The 22063-nt window shown below is 34.7% G+C and overlaps 1 protein-coding gene across 2 annotated transcripts; it reads left to right on the top strand.

Moving 5' to 3' along the window:
• Window positions 1–2123: 2123 nt before the first annotated feature.
• On the top strand, window positions 2124–14240 carry LOC147395396 (uncharacterized). 2 transcript variants are annotated; one of them, XM_086449861.1, is made up of 14 exons: window positions 2124–2279; window positions 3497–3596; window positions 3785–3912; window positions 3997–4147; window positions 4326–4435; window positions 4805–4888; window positions 5164–5212; window positions 5330–5421; window positions 8044–8185; window positions 8455–8534; window positions 8616–9919; window positions 12241–12351; window positions 12450–13234; window positions 13547–14240. In XM_086449861.1, the coding sequence occupies exons 2-13, from the start codon at window positions 3504–3506 to the stop codon at window positions 13037–13039; spliced, it is 2934 nt and encodes a 977-aa protein (XP_086305987.1). In that variant the 5' UTR covers window positions 2124–2279; window positions 3497–3503; the 3' UTR covers window positions 13040–13234; window positions 13547–14240. The 2 variants fall into 2 exon arrangements, with proteins under 2 accessions (XP_086305987.1, XP_086305988.1); XM_086449862.1 differs by having other exon boundaries at window positions 12459–13234.
• The last annotated feature ends 7823 nt before the right edge of the window (window positions 14241–22063 follow it).

Genomic DNA, 22063 nt, shown 5'->3' on the forward strand with positions numbered 1-22063 from the left:
TCTCAGGGCACGTGCAATGCTCGCACATCACACTTATCAGGTAAGTGAGGGTGCACCCTTACAGGTTATCCCTGATGAATTAATGCTCGTACTGGGTATCAAACTCACAATCTACTCCTATCTGAAATCAATAATGAAACAACCAAATCACATGAAATTTATCGTAAAAAAAATGCACAAACTTAATCTAGTATAAGACTCGGTGTCACCTAACATGAGAATAACATAATTGATCGTTCGAGATGGTCATAATTTAATCTAGTACAAGACTCGGTGTCACAATCTTAACTAGAAGCATGATCTTTAAAGGGCTTGTCGATCCAATGGTTTCTCCATGATTTTCATACAACAATTGTATGGTTTTATGTTACCTCCGTTGTACAAAATCAGTGGGAATAGAAGAATAGCAAAAGATAAAAAAGATAAAAAAAAAAAAAAGAATAGTCAAGGTGATTTGGGATCTTAAAGACCAATAAAATAACATTAAAGACAAATGTAACCATCATTGCAAAAAGGTACGCTGCTTTTTCAAAATGCTTAAACTACACTCATTTTTTACTTTGCATCCAACATGATCTGAATCAGATAAAAAAAAAACTTCAAACATAATTGAGATTTTCCTCCACATTTATTTTGAGAAACCTGAGTGCCCACTCAATGGGATGTCTAATTCTCGAGATTGGTGTACTCACCTTCCCGATGTCACTATATAATTGGTCCATGTCTCGAGACAATCTATCTTTCTTATTTGTGTACACCTCTTTTTCCTTCGTAAATGATCCAGAGTGTAAAAAGTAGAGATCAGATAGGTCTCTCAATCTCTCCTCAACCCCATCCGTACTGCACCTTCTTTCCTCCTCCCCCTCTTATTCTTCTTCTCTGCACCATCCCTATTCCACCTTCTCTCTTATTCTTCTTTTTCTTCACCCCTCTTTCTCTACCACTTATCGAGAATGAGCTTCGTGTTGATGTGTCTTTGGACATGTAATTTGTGACTGATGCCCTAATTTTCAAATGTTCTTGAAGTAATTTTTTTTTTATCTCATCCTGATTCTTGATATTTCTCTGTGTTTACACCTCAATTGGATTCCAAAATTTCAATTATTTGTGTGCTTTAGGTTAATTGTAGGGAGGAATGCTAGGTGCTTATTTTCTTAGAGATTGTGAGAATTTATAAATTTTTTATTTTTTATTTGTGAAAAACAACTATGCAAATGGATGAATTTACGATGTGATTTGTGTTGCTCCCACTGTCGTGTTTAGATATTGGGTTTCTTGAAGGAATTGAAAGTAACATTCACTACCGGCCAAACATAAAAGTTCTAACTACCTCTCATCGTGAACATTAGAGTGTTGGAACTTTAGATAGTTGAACTCTCAACATCTACTTGTTGTTTTCAAACACACCCCAGGTTTGAAGGTCGAAGAAGATATTATCTCATAGTTGACAATGATCCCAAAAATCTATAAGTTGCTAATCTTTCGAGTAAATCATTTTTAATTTAACAATCTCGTCTCTAAATCACCATCTTCACTACTTTATAGAAACCCTCAATTTCTATATAAAAAAAAAAAATCCATTCATTGTATTTTGAAAATTTTATTTCTTCTTGAGCATTCAACGTCGAAGAAGATATTCCTGAGATGGTTGAACGCGAGCATTAAAGCTTCAACCAGCTGCGAGGGGAAAATGTAGGGGGTGGCTTAGGATAAAGATAAGGGCATTTAAGTCATTTTATATTAGTTTCCAGTACAGAACCAAGGTCAAGAGGCTTGTCACCAGTTTAAAAACATGGAAGTGTCTATCTCTAATATTGACCTAAACGTCTTATTAATTTTAGATTAATATATTAGTCGTACGTCGCTGGACACTTTAGTGTCCAAAGATCAATGAGAAAAGAAAGAATGATAATCATTTTTTTTTCACATACGACACTGAACAAATTTATTGATTGTTGAATATTTTCGTGTTCAGCAACGTTTGCACATTATAATCACCCTTAGCCTAGTGACGGTCCGAATGGTAATTTTACGTTTAGAAACCCAAGAGAGGTTACTTTGGCCATCTTTAAACAATTGTAAATAACGTAATTCTGAAAAAGTCCGAGGGTATTAAAGGAATATTGTATTATTTAATTGACGGGGACGTTAAAAACAGTAGCAACAAAGCCATCCAGAAAAAAAAAAAGAAAAGCTTCTGAGACCTGTGGTTTTCCATCGCTCGTAGTGCTTTCGGTTTCTCTTCTTCGTAGATTTTTTGCTTCTCGATCTCCACCACTGTAAGTCTTCGAGTTCGATTTCGATTTCCGAAACCAGAGTACTAATTTGTTGATTTTTTATTTTTATTTTTTAAAATTTAAATTTAGATCATTCGATTTCTTGAGAGATTCCTAGACTTTTGTTTCAATCTGATTAGGTTTTGTTATTAATTTCCCCATTTGTTCTGTTATTGTGTTTATTTTGATTTGCACGGTCGCATGTGCTTGATCTATGGTTTTATGTACGCATGCAACGAAATTTTCAAGATTAGGTCTCGAAATTACGGTTCTGGTTTCCGGATCTTGTTTCCGAGTCGATCTTCTGAGACGGAGTGTTTATCTTGATCTCCGTTCGTTTTATGTCAGGAAGGACGTTTTCAGATGTTTGAATTAGGGGTTTGATTTGAGATAAGTGAAGAAATGACATTTTTTTAGTTTGTTTTGGAGTCCAATTCTTGTCGGTGGAATGTTTATTTATCAGTTTTGGGTTTGTCAAATGTTTTGGGTTTTGAATTAGGGTTGCATGTTTAGATATCCACATTTCTCTGTTGAGTGTTCCAAGATGTTTGAAAATGTCTATTTCTGTATCTTTCTTTTAGTGGATTGCAATCTTTTGGGGTTTGATTGTTTGAATTAGGGTTGCATGTTTAGATATCCACCTCTCTCTGTTGGGTTTTCCAAGATGTTTGAAAATGTCTTTCTTTATGTTTCTTTTGGTGGATTGAAATCTTTTGGGGTTTGAATTAGGGTTGCATGTTTAGATATACACATCTCTCTGTTGGGTGTTCCAAGATTTAGGAAAATGTCTATTTCTTTATCTTTCTTTTGGGGTTTGAATTAGGGTTGCATGTTTAGATATCCACATCTCTCTGTTGAGTGTTCCAAGATGTTTGAAAATGTCTATTTCTTTATCTCTCTTTTGGTGGATTGCAGTCTTTTGGAGTTTGATTGTTTGAATTAGGGTTGCATGTTTTGATATCCAATCCACATCTCTCTGTTGGGTTTTTCAAGATGTTTGTAAATGTCTTTCTTTATCTTTCTTTTGGTGGATTGAAATCTTTTGGGGTATGAATTAGGGTTGCATGCTTAGATATACTCATCTCTCTGTTGGGTGTTCCAAGATTTAGGAAAATGTCTATTTCTTTATCTTTATTTTGGTGGATTGATGGAAGTTTTGGCTTAGAATGTAAGGTATTTGAAGTGGCCAGAAATATTCATATTATTCTCTCTTTTCTTAGGGCAACCATGAGTGAACAGGGAGAAAAGTGGTGTCCTCTCTGCATGGAAGAGATGGATTTAACAGATCAACAATTGAAGCCATGCAAATGTGGTTATGAGGTTTGAAATACTAATCTTTCTTGAATAATGCCTCTGTTACTCTTGCCAGAATTTGTATTTTGATAAAGGAGAACGGATTTTTTTTTCAAGGACTGCTAATATGTTTTGAGAACTTCTTAATTTACCCAATGAAATTCTCATGTTTTTGTACTTTTTTTTTGCTAAACTTATTTGCTTTATCTCTGCAGATATGTGTTTGGTGTTGGCATCAAATTATGGACTTGGCCGAGAAGGATGTTACAGAGGGCCGGTGTCCAGCGTGCCGTGCACCTTATGATAAGGAAAAAATTGTAGGAATGGCGGCAAATTGTGAAAGGTTGGTGTGGTTCACTGATATAGAATCTTATTTGTATGATATTCTGTTGGGAAATGTGAAAACTTAATCGCACAATCTCAACAGGTTGGTCGCTGAAATCAATTCAGAGAGAAAAAAGTCACAGAAGGCAAAACAGAAAACGTCTGAAGGAAGAAACCATCTTAGCAGCGTTCGAGTGATTCAGCGGAACTTGGTGTACATAATCGGGATACCTTCCCCTTTAGCGGATGAAGATGTGCGTAGTTCCTCTAGAATTGATTCCGCATACAATTATTTATCCTTTTCAATATCAGTATTTGATTGGGTAATAAGTAATCAGTGGGTTGTCGTCTCCATGTCCCATGGAGTACATTATTATTTGGGTCAATCATTTTCTTTGTTTTATTTGAGCAAAATTTGATGGTTTTGAGCAGCTTCTTCAACGCAAGGAATATTTTGGCCAGTACGGGAAGGTTTTAAAGGTGTCTATTTCTCGGACTTCAAGTGGTGCTATTCAACACTCTTCGAACAACACTTGTAGTGTGTAAGTTAACTAGCTGTCTCAACTTCTAAAATTTTATCTTCTTCTTACCTTATTTTTTGTGCTATGGATTTTTTAAGTATAAATATCGAGCCATCATTGCGTCACCTTACAAATATAGCTTTTAGAGATGGAGTTCATATCATAATTTAATGTTGTTTGCCCTGATCATTATCTTCTTTTGTACACTTATGGACTTGTAGATGTGCAGTTCAACTACAAGAATTCTGTTTTCCATTCTCTTCTTTTGTTAGAGTTTATCATCTTCCTGTATAGTTATTTAAAGATTTCTTGGACTACTGTGGTGCAAGTTTGTTCACTGGTGTTAAAATTTGTGAGTCCATTTTATTATTATTATTATTTGTTTTGTAGATATATTACATACTCGAAAGAGGAGGAAGCAGTTCGATGTATACAATCAGTGCATGACTATGTCTTGGACAGTAAACCCTTAAAGTAAGCACATGGTTCATTTTTGAGTGGGTATTCAAAGCTTTATTTCGTTTCAGAATGTTTCTGCTGAACATTCTGATTTCGGCCAAGATCGGAATGAAATATTGACCCCAAAACATTGAATGTTTCAGGAATCTCTGAAACTCTTCCGGTCAAGACCGTTTTGGTTTTTTCCTGGCTGAAACATTTCCTTGAAACGAATTTTTAAGCCTTGGGTTACATGAGTAAGCGATACCTTAGTTTTCAAATTGATTAATGTTTGGAGCTTTCATTTGCAGAGCTTGCTTTGGAACCACAAAATATTGCCACACATGGTTGAGAAATATGGTATGAGTAAGTAATTTTTTTAGGATTCAGGTTTATTGGTTTTGGGAATTCTCTCTATTCAAAAGCTTCAAGGAGCTTTCTTTAGTTTGACTGAACATTCTATTTTTGTTTGTCCAGTCTTGCAGCAATCCAGATTGTTTATATCTGCATGAAATTGGCAACCAAGAAGATAGTTTTACCAAAGATGAGATAATTTCAGCCTATACGAGGTATTAACAATAAAATGCACGCACAAGGTTTTTTTGTTTTGTTTTTTTTTTTTTTCTTGCTTGTTGTGCTTGATTTCTTATAGATGCCTTTCTAGAGAGACCCTGGAATAATGCTCAAGGGGGGTTATGGGATCAGACTGTTTTAATCTTCCGATTTGCTTTCTTCTTGCAAACTTTATTACTCTGAAAACCGTAACCTAAAATTTGACTATGTTTATTAGTTATTAGTATCGAAGGAACACATAAAAGAGATACAAAGAAATTACACAAGTGGTAGATTGCTGCCATTGTTTAACCACCTCGTTCTCTTTTTCTTTTCATCCTCCTGCCCATAAGGCACTGAGCCTGGAAAATCATACTTATAGCACCTTCATGAATCTCAGGAATGACATTTCAAGAACAATCATTTTTGAGATAATAATGAATCAGGGAAGATGCATGATTCCTAAGAACTTCATGTACCTTATTTTGTTTGGAAATGCTTAGGGACGTATTATCTACAGTTGTAATGATGTATTATCCCATGTCTTAGGTTCAAGCCCCCTTGATCCCAGCTTCACCCTGCTAACCAATAACCCTTTACTTATAAAAAAGTAGTTGAAAATAGAAACAAATCTTTCCAAAAGAAAAGAAAAAAAAAATGGTCCTTGTACGTATTGCGATTACTTTGAAAGCTGTGTTAGATGTTTTCCTTGTCATTTTGTCATTGCCTTTGGTCACAACCTTTTAATTTTTTATTGACTTAGTAATTTTAGTTAAGTCATTATGCAATTGTGTTCTGTGAAGTTCCCAAACAATTAACAATGATTTTGGTTTTTCATGCAACAATTTTTTTTTTCCGATGAATTAAGTGTGAGCCTCGTCATATCATCTCCAAAGGAAAGCGCGTGCGACTCATTTGCACTCAATATTATGATCCCAAGGCACATACATATTGGGAACAGGGAACACGTTCATTACTTGTATGTTTGATGCTTTGGATGCCAAAATTTGGTGGAAAATGTTCTCTGGGGTTTCCTACTATTTCCCTGAACTCCTCATGTTTCTTCCATTTCTTGTTAAATCTTCAATAAAATATGTTAAAGACCACACGGGGGGAGTTGGCAAAAGTTTTCGGAGTTGCTATTCCAGGATCATGGACAGAATATGTTGGCTTATTTTCAGAGATTGTTAATCCATTCCCTTCTTTTAATTTGTAAGATGACTGAAAATATTGATATTCTTTGTTTGTTGCAACACTTCCTAACGACCAAAAGAGTTTTCCTTTGGACCAAGACTGGGAAGGAGGTAAACAAGTGTTACCTTCTGTTTAGCCTTTTTTCTAAATCATGTAGGAAAGGATACCCGATGATAGGACTAGTCCTGAATATCAATGTATTATTTAGTCCGTATCTAGATCCCTGTTTTGGTTTGATCAATGTAAAATCATAATGTAAAATTCTGTCGAGTCTATGAAAATTCTATCAAGTCGACTGGTTTTTATTTTTATTTTTTTCATATAAAATAATTAATTATTGTATAATACAACTTATACATAATAACAGTATGGGATTGAATATTCTATTTAAGTTCTACTTATATTAGGAAAAAAAGATATATTTGAGATATAAATATTTCTCATAAAAAATTATTTAAAATAGTTAACAAGGTGACTTGGACCAGTCAACTCGGTCTTAGTGGGTGCCATGATGAGGAACTGGATTTGAAAATCACGATTCTTGGCACCCAAACTAGAACCAATAGTGATACTTAGGGATAGTGTTACCTTGGCACTTCTACTCTTGGAATTTTTTTCCTTGGCGACACTTGGACACTCCTCAACATGGCATGACACTTTGGACATGTCTGAAAAACATCAAATCATATCATGAACATGTGTCTTAGTTCAACAGGATAAAATGAAGTGCCCTTTTAGGAAAAAAAACTATGTAAAGTAAGCATGTCTCATTTCGACGAGATGACATGAAGCGTCCTTTTAGGAAAAAATGTGTAAAGTATCACAACTCATTAATAAATGCTGCGGTCCTTCAAAATTATTTGCATGATATGGTATGATTTAAATTATGCGCTTACATAAATTGTTTAGCTTTTTTTTTTACCTTCATGTCAAGTAGGTTTTTCAATAGCTCTATAAGATTTCCATGTTGTTTTGTTTCATTAAAACATGCCTCATATCTAACATATCGAACATTTTGCTTATCTAACTTATTAAACAATTTGCATATATTATTCGTTTCCTTTAATTTATTATGATTTTTAGATCTAAGAAAGATCTTTATAATAGTTTTGTCATTGTAGACACCTTGACACTAGGCATCCTTGCCATGTGTGTAGGTAACACTGCCTAGGGATGTCAGTGAGTCTTTTATTGGCTTGATTCATTATGGTCCAGTCGTGGACCAAAAAATAGGCCTATTTGGGTTGGCTTAGGTTTGGGAGTTAGGTCGTCCAGTGGCTCAGCATGCTTCCTCTTTTATACCTTGGTTTGCCATGTGTGTGCGTGCGTGCTTTCCCAACCGCTCTTTTTCTTGTCCCCCCATGTCTCTCCTCCTTTTGTCACTTACATCTGCTTTATGATAGCTTCATCATATACAATTTTATTAACTTGTAGTTCTTTTAAAGGAGTAGAGTCCAACAAATTACTGGTGCTACGAATAATTTTCAACGGCGTTCAGGAAATACATTGCCACCTCCAGCGGATGAATTCGACAATGGCGGCTCTTCTTCTTCTTCAGCCAAACCTATAGCTAAAAGTGTCCCAAATGTATGACATTCAGTCAAATTTATTTATTTTTTTCAATTTTTTTCATCAAGAATTGGATGTTTTGACTCCTGGATTTTTTTTGTTACTAAAAGTTGAATGGATGTAAATAAAAAAGGGTTTTCTTTCAATCATATAGATTTAAACTGTGGATTATGTTTCAATCATATAGATTAAACTGTGTGCTTTTGTGGAATATTTGCAAACTGGGAATGTTAATGCATTGTACTGGCTTTATTTCTTATTATAACTTGGGTATTGTTTGCCATCAGAATCCTGTAAGTCAGGCCAAAGTTTCTCCTCCTAATGGTAGCACTGGAAGATCTATCGCCCTTCCAGCCTCAGCTTCATGGTATGGCATTTACTATGATGTCCGGCTTCTGTCATTTGGTCTATGGCGTCCTACTGATACATTTTTCGTTTTGCTCTCCAGGGGATTGCGTGTCTCAAATGGCCGGCCACCAACTGCGAGTTTAGCTAATTCAAATGGACTAGCCAAACAAAAACCTGATGCATACAATGGTTCTTACCCTTTAGTGGTTACGAACCCAACTCAGGGTTCTACATTAGATACTGATGTAGGAAAGAAAACTTTGGTATACGAAGAAAGTCAGATGCTTCTTCCTAATGGTAATTTGGGATCCTTGGAATCTTCCAAGCAATATATTGTTAGAGATTATCAAACAACTGCATCAGATGCACCTTCCGAGGTTATCCAAAATCCAATTCCTTCTTCTGCAACTTCAAGCAACCATTTATATTACCCGGCTACTTCCAACGTTATCAATAGCCCTTATGATAAAGATGGGGAATTAGCTACAAATGGAACAATTCACAGTTCAAGCTCTCGGTTGACATCAATAGGCATTGATGGTTATCACGAACATGTTAGAGAACCATTAACCTCATTGCCATTAGAGAAATCTTTCACAGAGTTTGATGGTGGATCTGTTTCAAGAGAATTGACTGATTGGAGATCAGAGTCACCTACGCAAGTATTACTGAATGAATGTAGAGAAGTAGAGGAGGATTTACTAGCTTTAGAGGAGAAAAGATGGAAGTTTTCAGGAATGTCTTGGAAATATGGTGATGCTTGTAGTTCTGATAATCCAGGTAAAACAGATAGCAGAGTTGTGCATACAAATGTTGATGAAACCTTGCACCCATTTTTAACTAGTGATTTGTTGTTATCAAATGGATATGAGAATAAAGTCAGCAGCCCTGGTGAATTGGAGAAGACCATTGGAAGTCCCCACTTGTTCTCAAATGTTGAGAAAGGTCAATACTTGGGAAGGTTTAATGATGATACAGCTGCTGTTGACAAAACTGCTTCTGCAGATATGGGTGAGAGCAGTATAATCTCGAATATTCTGTCATTGGACTTCGGTGCATTGGATGACTCATTGACCTCACCTGACAATTTAGCAAAATTGTTGAATGAAACGGATAAACATCGTGGGCCTCTTAATTCATCAAGTTCATGGAAAATACAAAACACCAACCAGTCCAGGTTCTCATTTGCAAGACAAGAGAATTTTGCGAATCAGGCATCTGATTTGGCGCCGTCCTTCAGTAACATTGGGCATATGACAGAGAAATATTCTGTACCTGATAATTCTATGGTAAACAGGGATGTGTTCTTAGATAAGTTCCAGAAAGACTTTTCGTCCAGTATTTTTGAGGAATTTGATGCTTCTCCAAACATCCGGTCTATTATCTCATCCAATAAGCTTTCTGGTGAGTGCCAATTAAATTATACTTGGATGGTTGGTTATCTTCCTATTATTGCCTTTACTATACGTCTTTAGCAACAATTTTCTGCCATTGTGGTGCTATTTGTTATTCTGCTATGGAGGTTGATTTCGTTTTTATGCTTTCATTTTCCGTTGGTTTGTTGAGCTAACTATAGAGTTACAGCTATTTATTTATTTTTGATTTGATGAATAAAGAAACATTATTGAAAAGGGGATGGTTGAGATGACCAAGCAAAGAGAAAAACAAGAGAGAACAACAAAAAGTAACAAAACTCATGTGCTAACCAAACAATTACACCCCCAATCCCATCTACCTAAAATATCTTCGAAGAAAACCCCTCTAGCGTCAACAAAAGCTGAACTCCAGTAGAATAAGAGGCCCATAACATCAACGATAATCTTGTGGTTCTGATACTCCTTAGCCTTGAGAACCCTCACATTCCTTTGACACAACCCCCAACAGACTGAATTTGAAGTTACATCTATTGAATTGGAAGTTTTCCGTGCTCTATGATTTGATTGTTCTGCCTTGATTTGGTTTTTCAAATTTCAAATCACTGGTGATTGGAAATTGCTAGTTAAGTAATTTGGTATTAACCATTGCAGTGGGTTCTTCAATTTTAGTGCTCTATAAATTGCAAAATTATTTGACTATCCAATTCCCTTAGCAAATACTTGGGTGAGAATTGCTAGTGTTTACTAGCTCGCTCACCAAAAAAAGAAGAGAAAAGAAATGCTGATGTTGAAGGTGCTAGGCTGCTAAGTTATTAAAGTTTGTGTATTGATTCCATAGCCTGGACTTGTTAAATACAGCCTTCTCCTTTGATTCACTGATCATGTTAGAAACAAGATTAATATAATTTTGTCTATAGTTTTATAATTGCTAGGAGACTAAGTATGGACAGTTCTGTAGGTTAGTTTGCTAGCATTATCGAGGTGATGTCTTTGATTAGAAGTGTTTCGGGGTTTATTCTTAGGTGAAGAGATTGTAGATGATAGAATTAAAAATAAAGGTTTAAAATGATCTTCATCTCATTATCTCAGGAGCCTCCACTTTAAGCTTATGGTTGTTGATGGAAGACCAGTCATCTCTGTTGAGAGGGCTTCTTTGTTCTCATATAAAAACAATCCACATTTTTTCTCCATTAGACCCACTTGAAATTTAGTGAACCTACATTTTTCTTAGTGCTTTGTTCAACAGGTATGCTTCTGTATCTCGTATTTTACCTAATGAATAGATCCCCAAAGTTGCAGTGAACCATTAATTCACATTTTTCTAAAACCAAACCTTGGATTTTGGTGGGTCTAGATTCAAGATCTCCTTTATTGGTTCTAGTCCTTCTCCATCCCTTCAAACTTACATGGAAGCCTCTTTGGTGTATGACCGTCAACCTTTCTTTTCCAATAAACCAGGTGAATAAAAGAATTAAAATAAAAAGCCCTATACTCAAATTCAGAAGAAACTCGATATCCCATAGCACTATCATACATGTTGATCTCAGAGCCTATTAGTTTTGGTCTTTGCTTATTCTAGGTACAATTGTAACCATAGCCGGATCCCTATTATACAGGGTTTAAAGTTTTGTATGTCTTAGAATGTTTTGGTTGAGATCAGAATGAATCATTGACTCATAAACATTGAATGGTCTGATACTATTTTGGATTGTCTTGGAAATGACTTGGTCAAGATGGCTTGGTTTTCCTCCTGACCGAGCCATTGCCTCGAGACAGGATTTTAAACCTTGCTATTATGTACTTCAGTTCTGGGTCCCTATTATTTCAGGTTCCAATTCTAAGGTAGGTAGTCTAATATTAGGGGTAATAAGGACCCGTTTGGTTGGGTATCAGTTTCCTTCCCTATTCCAATAAGTTCTAACTTACTGATTTAATATCTAACTCTTCATTGGAATCACATCCTATGGAGTGTTTTGAGTCTGTACAGTTCAATTGCGAGTGGTTGCTAGTTGCTACAAAATTCTGTTGTTGAAATAGAAACAATTCTTGCTGATGTACAACTCAAAGCATAGGATTTCCTTCTTGTGGGCAATTTTGAACTTATAGATAATTGACTGTTCAGTGGTGCCATGCTTTTAGTGATAACTTCATAAATTTTTTTAAAATTCATTAGGACTTCACAGTTTGTGAATTTGTAATTGAACTTATTCAAATACTCTCTCTCCCACTTTTATCAAGAAAAGAAACTCCCCCTCTCAATCTTATATGAATGTCATTTAGTGTTTTGTGGATAAGGTGGTCTTGCATAATTGACATTCTCTAAGTTCGAGTTGTCATTGCCTGAAACAGTTTCAAGAGCTCAAGTTTCAGCCCCTCCTGGATTTTCGGTTCCAAGTAGAGCACCACCTCCTGGATTTTCTTCTCAAGAGAGAATGGACCAAGCGTTGGACTCTATTTCTGGTTGGTTTGTTTCCATGGATAGATATTTCATTCAAATTTAAGGATTTCTACTTTTATAACCTGATGATTTTTATTTCCAAAGTTAATTATTTATTTAGTTTTTGCAGGGAACCATTTGCTGTTTGAAAGTTCCTCCTTACCGAGAAATCAATATCAAGCACAACCAACCGGAAACTTCGGTAGCATTGCAGATGTTGAATTCATTGATCCTGCAATCCTGGCAGTTGGCAAAGGAAGGCTACCGAATGGGATAAACAACAACTCAAGCTTCGATACGAGATCAACTTTTACACCACACCTTAGTGCCTCTGAAAATGATCCCAGACTTCAGATGTTGTTGCAACAATCCATCTCAGCACATCAGAACCTGAGATATCCTGGTCATATTGGGGAGAGGTATTCTCCCATTGCTGATTCTTATAGGATGCCTTCTCGGCTTCTGGAGCAATCCCAGGCTAGTAATCTACCCCCCATTTCACAATTATCGCTCCAACAGTCCAGAAATGCTCACGTGTCGAATGGCCAATGGGATGGTTGGAATGAAGTCCAAACTGGAAATGGCCTGGGTATGGCAGAGCTGCTTAGAAATGAGAGACTTGGATTCAACAAGCATTTTCCTGGTTATGAGAATCTAAAGTTTCGAATGCCCAGTTCAGGCGATATATACAACAGAGCATTTGGGATTTGATTTCTTTGCCTGCTTGGGATGTAGACAGAGAAATTGGTGTGACCGTGTTACACACACAACATCATCTGCTCTAGCAGGATCACTCTACCTGTTTTGATCTGACAGTTAGTTCTGAGTCACAGGAAGCTTTGAAGAATTGTCTTCTATACTGGGTTATTGGAATGTCGGTCACTTGGAGTTTCAAATTGGCTGCGGGTAAGGAATCTTTTGTCTTTTGGTGTATATTTATATTTATTTATGGGTTTGGGATCCATGGACCCGTGAACCATGACTCAATAAAACACACGATCCCAGCCATTATAATATGTTACCCTACAGTCGGGATTTGATGTATCCTCAGTGAGGTGTTTCTTCTCTGGACTTGGATTCCGTGTGTAAGTGGTCGGGATTGTGTCTTCGTGTCATTTTTCAAGACTCCATGGATACCGAACCTATATGTGAGTGCTCATATGATATGTTTCATTTGACTATAGAGGCATGAAGGTTATTATTCTAATATTATAGCAGTTTTTTTTTATGGCAACCGTGACCCTGGAGCTTGTGCTGCGAACTGCTGTTTGATTGGAGTTCAGAGGGAGAGAGAGATTCATCATCCAAAGAGGAGTATTTGGTGTTAGACTGAAAAAAGAGATGGGCTTGTAGCAGTTTTATGATCAAAGAACTGAAATCTGGATGCTTGTTCGTGGCTTTCCAACATTTTATTCGAGTTTGTCAAAAATTAAGTTTTTGCTAAAATGTTCTCTTTCGATATGTTGTCTAAGTGGAAAAGTTGAACAGGGGGATTGAATTTTCTTGTTTTTTGTTTTGGTTTGGGTGTGGTGGGGGGGTGGTCGTGAGGTCATGGACAGCGGTTTAGCTGATAGGAATGTGAACTGTCATTTCCATTGCAAACCTCATCTGAAGATTGGATGGAAGCTTTGATGTCTGCCACAACAATTGAACCAATGCACATAATAATGGTAAACGTTGTTGTGGGAACGCTGTGTGTGTTTTCCGAGCAAAAAGATCATATAGCAGAAACCATTGAAGGAACAAGGAGATGGGGCTGCTGCTGGTGTTAAGGGTGGGGGCGTTCCCAAAAGCATTTTCGTTTTGAAATTGGTTTTGGTTACATTGTTAAAGTGCCTTTTTTGGATACACAATTGTGTGCAATAAGACAGTTTTTTTTAGTTATAAGATAGTCATATTAGTTGTTATGCTATTTTTTGTTTTTATGTTAAGTTCAACAAATAAAGTGCTTATCGAAGAACTTGCTGTGTTAAGTGCTTATCGGTTTATCAGAGAATGCTGATTAAAATTCTAGAACTGCTTTTGAAAGCAGAAGCATGGAAAATGCTTTTCGAAAAAGAGCCTTTGTTCCAGTATTCAATCTAAATTGGGTCGGAAACAGAAGCCGTTTCTATCAGCTTTTACCGTTTTATAATTATAATAAATCCTGAGCTGAGATTTCTTATTTTCTATAAATAAAAAAATTTTAAATTAGAAAAATATATTTTCGATTATAACTCTAATTAGAAGAAATATTGGACTTAAAGAATGCTATGCAATCTATTTATTCCTTTATTACTTCACGTGATCTCATACATATATTAATCCAACAAAAAAAATATAATAAAAGCAATCCAACTAACAACAGCTCAATAATCCAACTACCTTCGTTGGCATAATAATTTAAAAAAAATCCAAACTCTTGTCTCTGTCTCTCTTTTTAAATGGATTTGGAAGGGCAGTGGGATTTGTCATCAGGAGAAGATTCTTCAGTTAATTTTGGGTCCTTGAAGGGGCGTTTATGGGAAGAGGAGGGAGTGGGACCCACTGAATTTGGAGTGCATGTCTTTTCAGAATGAACTTTAAAAGTTGTGGTGGAGGCATTTCTTCTTTCCCAACATCTCTCTCAACCTGTTCATATCATAGTTAGCACTTCGGATTATGGAAAAAGTTCTTTATGGGGTTAATTCTGACTATCATCCAACATATAACTTTTTTGTACGCTCTCAGTGCTACCTGTGCTGTTAGTTCACAAAATCATAAATCATAAATCATTTCTCATTTGTGGATGCCAAAGCCAAAGATCTACGATTATGTGAAGGGAGTGTACAAAAAAAGAAGTCATGTTATCATAATTTATATATTATGTTAAAAGGCTAATATACTTTTATTTTTTTCATTAAAAGATAAAATAAATAAAGAGTGCTATTGAAAAAAACTTGATGAAGAATGTCAACATCCTTATGAGGTCTTGGACCGTTAGACGTTAACATTCCCCATGTATATAATCTGGCACAGAAAAAATGTTGATAAAGGAATAAGTCAGATCAAACATTCTAAAAAACTTTTAAAAATCCAACCATATGGTATGTAATACATTAAGAAGGTTACCTTTTGTTTGACTTTATAAAAAGTCGGGTACATAAATATGAATAATCTAATGATGTGTTTGTATTAAGAGAAATGGAGAGAAGAGAGGAGAAAATAAATGAGTTTCTCTCCATTTCTCTTGTTTGAATTATTAGGTGAGGAGAGAAAAGAAAAAAATTAGAGAGAAAAATAATGTGAGCTTTCTTTCTCTTCAAAAGTGAAGAGAAGATGAAAGAAATGAAGAGAAACCCTTTTAAAATATTTTATAATTTCAACTCTGCCCCTAAATCTCTTTTATGATATTTTAAAATTTCAAAATTGTCTCAAGTTCTCTCTTATCAATCCAAACATGGTGGAGAGAAATTGAGTTTATCTTCTTTTCTCTTCTCTTCTCTCAATCCAAACATAACCTAACCATTGACACTGCTCTAACCTTCACAGACTGTTTTCCATGGCTGTTAGTGATACTTCAATCTTATTGTGACACGTGGCAAGAGCAGAGCTCTTCACTCTATTGCTGTTAGTTGTTGATGGGTTTCCATGTGACTACTTTCACCTCCTCAATATACATTAATGGGGACCACATTACACTATGGATTATTACTCCATAAAATTCTAAACCACCAATTAAGAGTGCCCACAATGACCCCTTTATAGAAGTCCAAAGTTCAGCCCAATAACAATTTTTATTGAGCCCAACATGATTGTTCTTGTGTTTTAAAGCCCATTTGGTTTTAGTCCAGCACTTGTGTAGGAAGAAAAACTCATTACTTACAAGTTACAATCCAATAGAATCACAAATCTTTTTCTTGTATATCTCGAGGCAAATGATCTATGGTTCTATGATGGGGGCGTCAAATTATCACGACTCTTTCTAATTTTATCTTTCTCAATCTTTCCACTGATACAACTCAACTTCATCGATATATTGATCGTGAAATTGAATGGACGGCCATGATCTATGCCGATAATGGAAAGAGGCGGGTGAAACACGATATTAGTGTAATGTGATCCACCATACTATCATTATCACTCCTCAAAGGAGGAAATGAAATCTTAAAGAGGGCTCACTAATTGTACTTTATATATATATATATCTTCTCATTGGTGTCTCCTTGAATGTCCACTTGCATCACTGCATCCACTCCCAACAACATCTTATGAAAGGTTTATATCACTCGAAACAACAAACAATTAAACGTGGAACATATATATATCTATTGTCCTCACCACATAACTGCAGCAGAGCAAACAAATAAATTAACCCCAACAACCCAAAATCCTCTAACACTAAGGGAGTGTTTGTGTCGGATCTATTTAAAATTCAGAATTTCATTTTGTTACACTAATTCTAGAATCAAGAATCCTCTTTTCTTGACTTTATTATTATATGTCCAGAAAACAAAAAAAAACACACACACACACACACACAACTGATTTTCAGAGACATAGAAAAATAATCACTTTTGTATTTGAGCCAAATGTAATATCAGATTCTAGAAACTACAACAAACATCCTCTTTTCCACATCAAAACCATCCAAAATAGGAGGGACCCACTAAAAAAGTGAACCTGGAGATGTCATAAGGAAATTGGGCCCACTTATCTGTGCGAAACACCAACCCTAATACCACCAACCTACATTCATTAAATTATATAGATTGAGCATAAATAAGAAAGGATGTGGAGAGATAGATACTAGTTATTAGAAAATAGTGTAATTTAAGGAATATAGGACAAAAGAAGTAGCTTCAAATATAAATAATATATATATATAAAAGCATTTTTATAAAACTCGACGAGTTACCTCAAAGCCCAGCCGAGTCTACTAAATTTGATCGAATTTCTAAGTTGCTCTGATCTAAAACTTGGAGAGTAGTTCCACACCGTCCTTTCGTTCATGTAATCTTTTTTCACGTAAAGATTTATACTTGGCACTCCAATATTCGTGCACCCGATCTATGCTCTCTCGTTTATTGATTTTCTGACTCTACCCTCTATTCTCCTGACATGGAATGTGCATAGAATCATATATTTTTTTTTCTCGAGGTACACAATTGCACATTTTTAAGGGATGTGCAATTATGTATACCGAGGAAAAATCTATGGTCAAGAGAGTATTTCAAAGGGGGACTCCGGTTATCACGATTTTTATAAAATATTATATAGTTTAGTAAAGCTTGAAAAGTAAGTAAATTTAATAATTCTAATAAATTATGTAAAGGGGTCATGGTACAAGATGGCCTGTTTGATTTGTCGGTTGTCTATGAATTTAGCTATCTTTATGGTCAAATTCATATATTTTGTTTTAAAGGCAAACAATTGTTAATTACAATTATTGGTGATAGTGCGAATTTATAATTAATTTAGGGGCAAATTGAACTTGGCGACTCGTTAGTTGTACTTTATTGCAACAAATCAGGATGATTTAGATTAAATTAGCTTCCATTGGTATCCAAATAAAATATTAGCTTTGCTTCCCTTTGATCTTAACTTTTTCTTGGAATTAACTTTAATTGAGAATTATTAAATCCAAGTTAATTTGTACTCACATGTTAAAGAGGAATGCTAGAAAGCATTTATAAGATCCAAACCATAAAAATTAAAATAAAAAAAACCAATATTTTAATCAGAAAACTATCCCTAGTAAAAATCTTGAATTAAAATATCTATATTGTCTTGTATTATATGGGGGCCGAATCTGTCCAAGAATAGATTACTTTAATCGTGAATTATCCACTTGTTAATTTCCAGCGCATAAGAATTAATACCAAAATCATCAAGAGTAAAAATTATATTTATTTATTTATTTTTAATTAGAAGATGTAACAGTAGGGTAAATTGAGTAATTAATCAAATTGCGCGAAGAACATGTAGCAATTTGTCAATAATCCAAGGTCTAAGGCAAAAGATTTTGGGGGAAAATCAGAAGTTTTCTTTGGTAAAATAATGAAGATAAGGGTATTTTGGTCATTTTTGTTTTATATATATATATATATATATATATTGTCAAGGGAGCATGTCATCCGTTTGAAGATCTATCGATTAACTCAAATATTCACAAATATACATTTATTGATCTTTAAAATATTGTAGAATTTACACAAAGGAAGAAATTGTAATGAGGTTGATGTTGCGTAAAAACTCTCTTTTGACCAATCAAGATTGATAAATTACAAAGATTAAAATAGAGAACACAAAATATTAATGTGGTTCGGCAAAATTACCTACGTCCACTAGCGGAGATGATAATTCTTTGTTGATGAAAATTACGAAAACATAATATAAATTTTAGGGTTTCTAAACTTCAAATATATATATATATAGGGTGGCGTTCGGAGGTCCTAAAGAATTCCAAACATTTTTTAATGTATGGGTTAGAGGTTTTAGAATGGACTGATTTTTTATAAGGATGATCTCTATGATGAGGAGATCATCCTCACCAAAAATCAGTTCATTCTGAAACTTATAACCTCATCAAAAGTTATTTATAAAAATTAGACGATCTACAATTCTTCAACTTATAAACTAGGGTTAGAAGTTTCGGAATGAACTGATTTTTGGTGAAGATGATCCCCTTTACCATAGAGATCATCCTCACAAAAAAATCAGTCCATTCTAAAACTTCTAACCTCTATTTTCAAAAATATTTGACATGATATTTAACTTTCTTTAGAGCCTCTGAACACTTCCCATATATATATATATATATATATATATATATGACATCTTAGGGTAAAACATGCATTTTTTAATTATGTCTGTCGAATCCCTATCACGGGGCCTGTGCCCCCCCCCCCCCCCCCCCCCCCGGCACACGACAACAAGATACCTCAAAAAAATCTCAAGTTAAGACCATAAACCAACAGTTGAAAACTTGGGTGTAGAAATACTTTTTTAAGCTGATAGAAAAATATCTCAATAATAATAATAAAGTTTGGGGATGCCCCAATAAAAGAATTTTTATTCTGAACCTTTTGACCTACACTGCCAATGAAGTGAACTAGAAAGAATAATACTAAGGTTCTCAGTCAAAAATATAGATTTTATCCAAGATTTGGGCAAAAATGCCCTCATGGGAACTTTGGACCAGAAGAAAAACCCAATGAAAGCTTCACCAACCATTCTTGAATAGTTTCTCACCCATTACTTCGATATGTCTACATCTTAATAATTTAAGGATTCTTATCCTCCTTTTCTGTGGAAAATAGAAGAAGCATTAATTAGTTTTGTTCTTTTTTTTAGGTTATATAGATGTCCCTTTGAAAATAAGACCTACACCTTTTTATTTCCCAAATTGACCCTCTAACATACACCTTCAAAGTATTCAAATTGACCCTTTGAACACCTTGAGCTTAAAAAATTACCAAAAATACCTACGGGTCTAAGGTACACTACTCATAATTTTTTTGATAATTAGGTTTTGAAATTAACAGCCAACCAATCCCCCAATAATGATGTCTAAGCTTTTAATTTTGCTTTTAGACCAGACATGTGGGAGGTTGGGGTGTTACAAGATCACATCAAGTTTCATAATTATTGGACGTAGGTGTTATAATTTATCTTTTAGAGATTTAAGCCTATGAGGATCACATTGTGAAGACACGTCGATCTTCGGATGAGGAACATGAGTAATGTAGGAGGCACAACCTTGTCATGGTCAGGGTTCATGACACATTTAATAATGGCTAGACTTGCTTCTTCCTTTAATTGTCACGAAAAATGTGTTTTTTTCAATTTTTTTTTAAAATTTTAAAATTCTTGTAATAAATTTTGTGAAGATGATCTCTACGGTGAGAAAATCATACTCACAAAAAATCAGCTCATTCTAAAATTGTTAGTCCCATTTTATAAGTTGAAGAATTGTGAATTATCCATTTTTACCGTTAGTTTGTAACTATTTTTTATAGGGTTAGAAGTTTTAAAAGCGACTGATTTTTTTGTGGGGATGATTTTTTCGTCATGATGAGCATTCTCACAAAAAATCAATTTATTATAAAAAAAAATTGTCATTAAGATAAAACGTTGTTTAGACTGTTGTCCACGGAACATTGTCCATATGTGTGTGTGTGTGTATTATAACCAAGTATCCCTATAGACAATGGATCGAATTCGTGTCTAGGTTTTGCCCAGTCCATAAATCATGATAAAGTCTAAGGACTAGTCCTAGGGGAATTGCAATATCGATATCTGCACATCACATGCATCGGATAAGTGAAGGTGCACCCTCACGGGTAGTTTTTGAAGAATTAATATTTATATTAGATATCAAATTCACGACCTACGAGCATTAACCGCTTATCGGTCTAAAATTACTATTGAGCCAACCCTTCTGAGTTATATGGCCATATTTTTTGGTTTCACATAGACTTTTCACAAAGTAATTTTATAATTATTTTATTTTTTATTATTTAAAATATAAAAATAAAATAATTAACAATGTTTTTATTTATTTTTTAGTAAGACTTGCATTCCCAATAATTGTACTTTAAAGAAGAAGATGATGACCATTGAATCAATATATTAAACTTTTGACCGAGGAGATAGTTTCAGGACGCATTCATGTCTCTGAAGTTTGGGATGAAATGAATAGAATTAAAATGTAGAATAGATTTACTCTCCATTTAACTGAAGAAAAGGTCAAGATCAATCACGACAAAAGTTGAGCACCACGTGTATGGTCTAGAATGGAAGTATAATAAATGTAGGTAAAATGATGGTGATGTGTATAGGGTGAAGGTAGAAATTCAAACAGGTGTCATCATCATACTCATACATACATGCAAATGTTACTATATATGGGAATCTGAAATCTTTAATAGACTACGATATCACACAATAATAGACATTGTGTATCTTCGTGTTTTTTTTTATTTAATTTAAAGAGTTACGACGAGCTTTGGAGAATTGCAAGAAAGAATCTAGTGACGTACTACAAGTACTAAGAGGTGTAGTGCAACTCACGGAAGTGACAACCGCACCCTTTTTTTTTTTTTTTTTTCTTCTAAGAGTCGTGATGGATACAAGCCATTTTGATACACAACTGCGTGGCAAAAGTAAAGAATTATAGATCTTTTTCTTCGAGATATACAAAAAAGGAGATGTGTATTTATGTGCCTTTTTCACGTCAATCGCGTATCCAATTATCTATATTCATCATTATTCTTTGTTAAACTTTGTCGTATGTTCCCTTCACGAAATCCAACAAAATCAAAAAAATTTGTGCTTGTGTATCCCGAAACATTGGATCTACACTTCTCTGAGGGGAGTATATAAAAAAAGTCAGATTATCACGATTTTTTATTTTTATTTTTTAATTGTTTGTGCTAGTTGATAGCCACACCTTAATGAATCTATTTATGGTGGTTAATCTATGCATGATCTCAAAAATAAATCTTGAAAATGACATGAAATTAGTAGGCATGGTTTAAGCTTAGTGTCAACTCGTTTAATATGACTAATAATTAGATTGTGTCCTCATTAAAGATATCAACCTTTTATTTTATTGATGAGTCGTGTTAATCAATGAAAAATCCAATCCTCATGTGATCCAGTCTATAAACATGAAAGATATCTCGATTATCAACAATTGTTTAAAGAATTATTTTTTTTAAATTAATAAGGTTAGGATCACAAAACACCTTTATTTTGACAATCTCTTTTAAC

The sequence above is a fragment of the Akebia trifoliata genome, chromosome 8 (assembly GCF_017979445.1).
Source record: "Akebia trifoliata isolate Shusen 1 chromosome 8, ASM1797944v1, whole genome shotgun sequence".
NCBI classification, from domain to species: Eukaryota; Viridiplantae; Streptophyta; class Magnoliopsida; order Ranunculales; family Lardizabalaceae; genus Akebia; species Akebia trifoliata.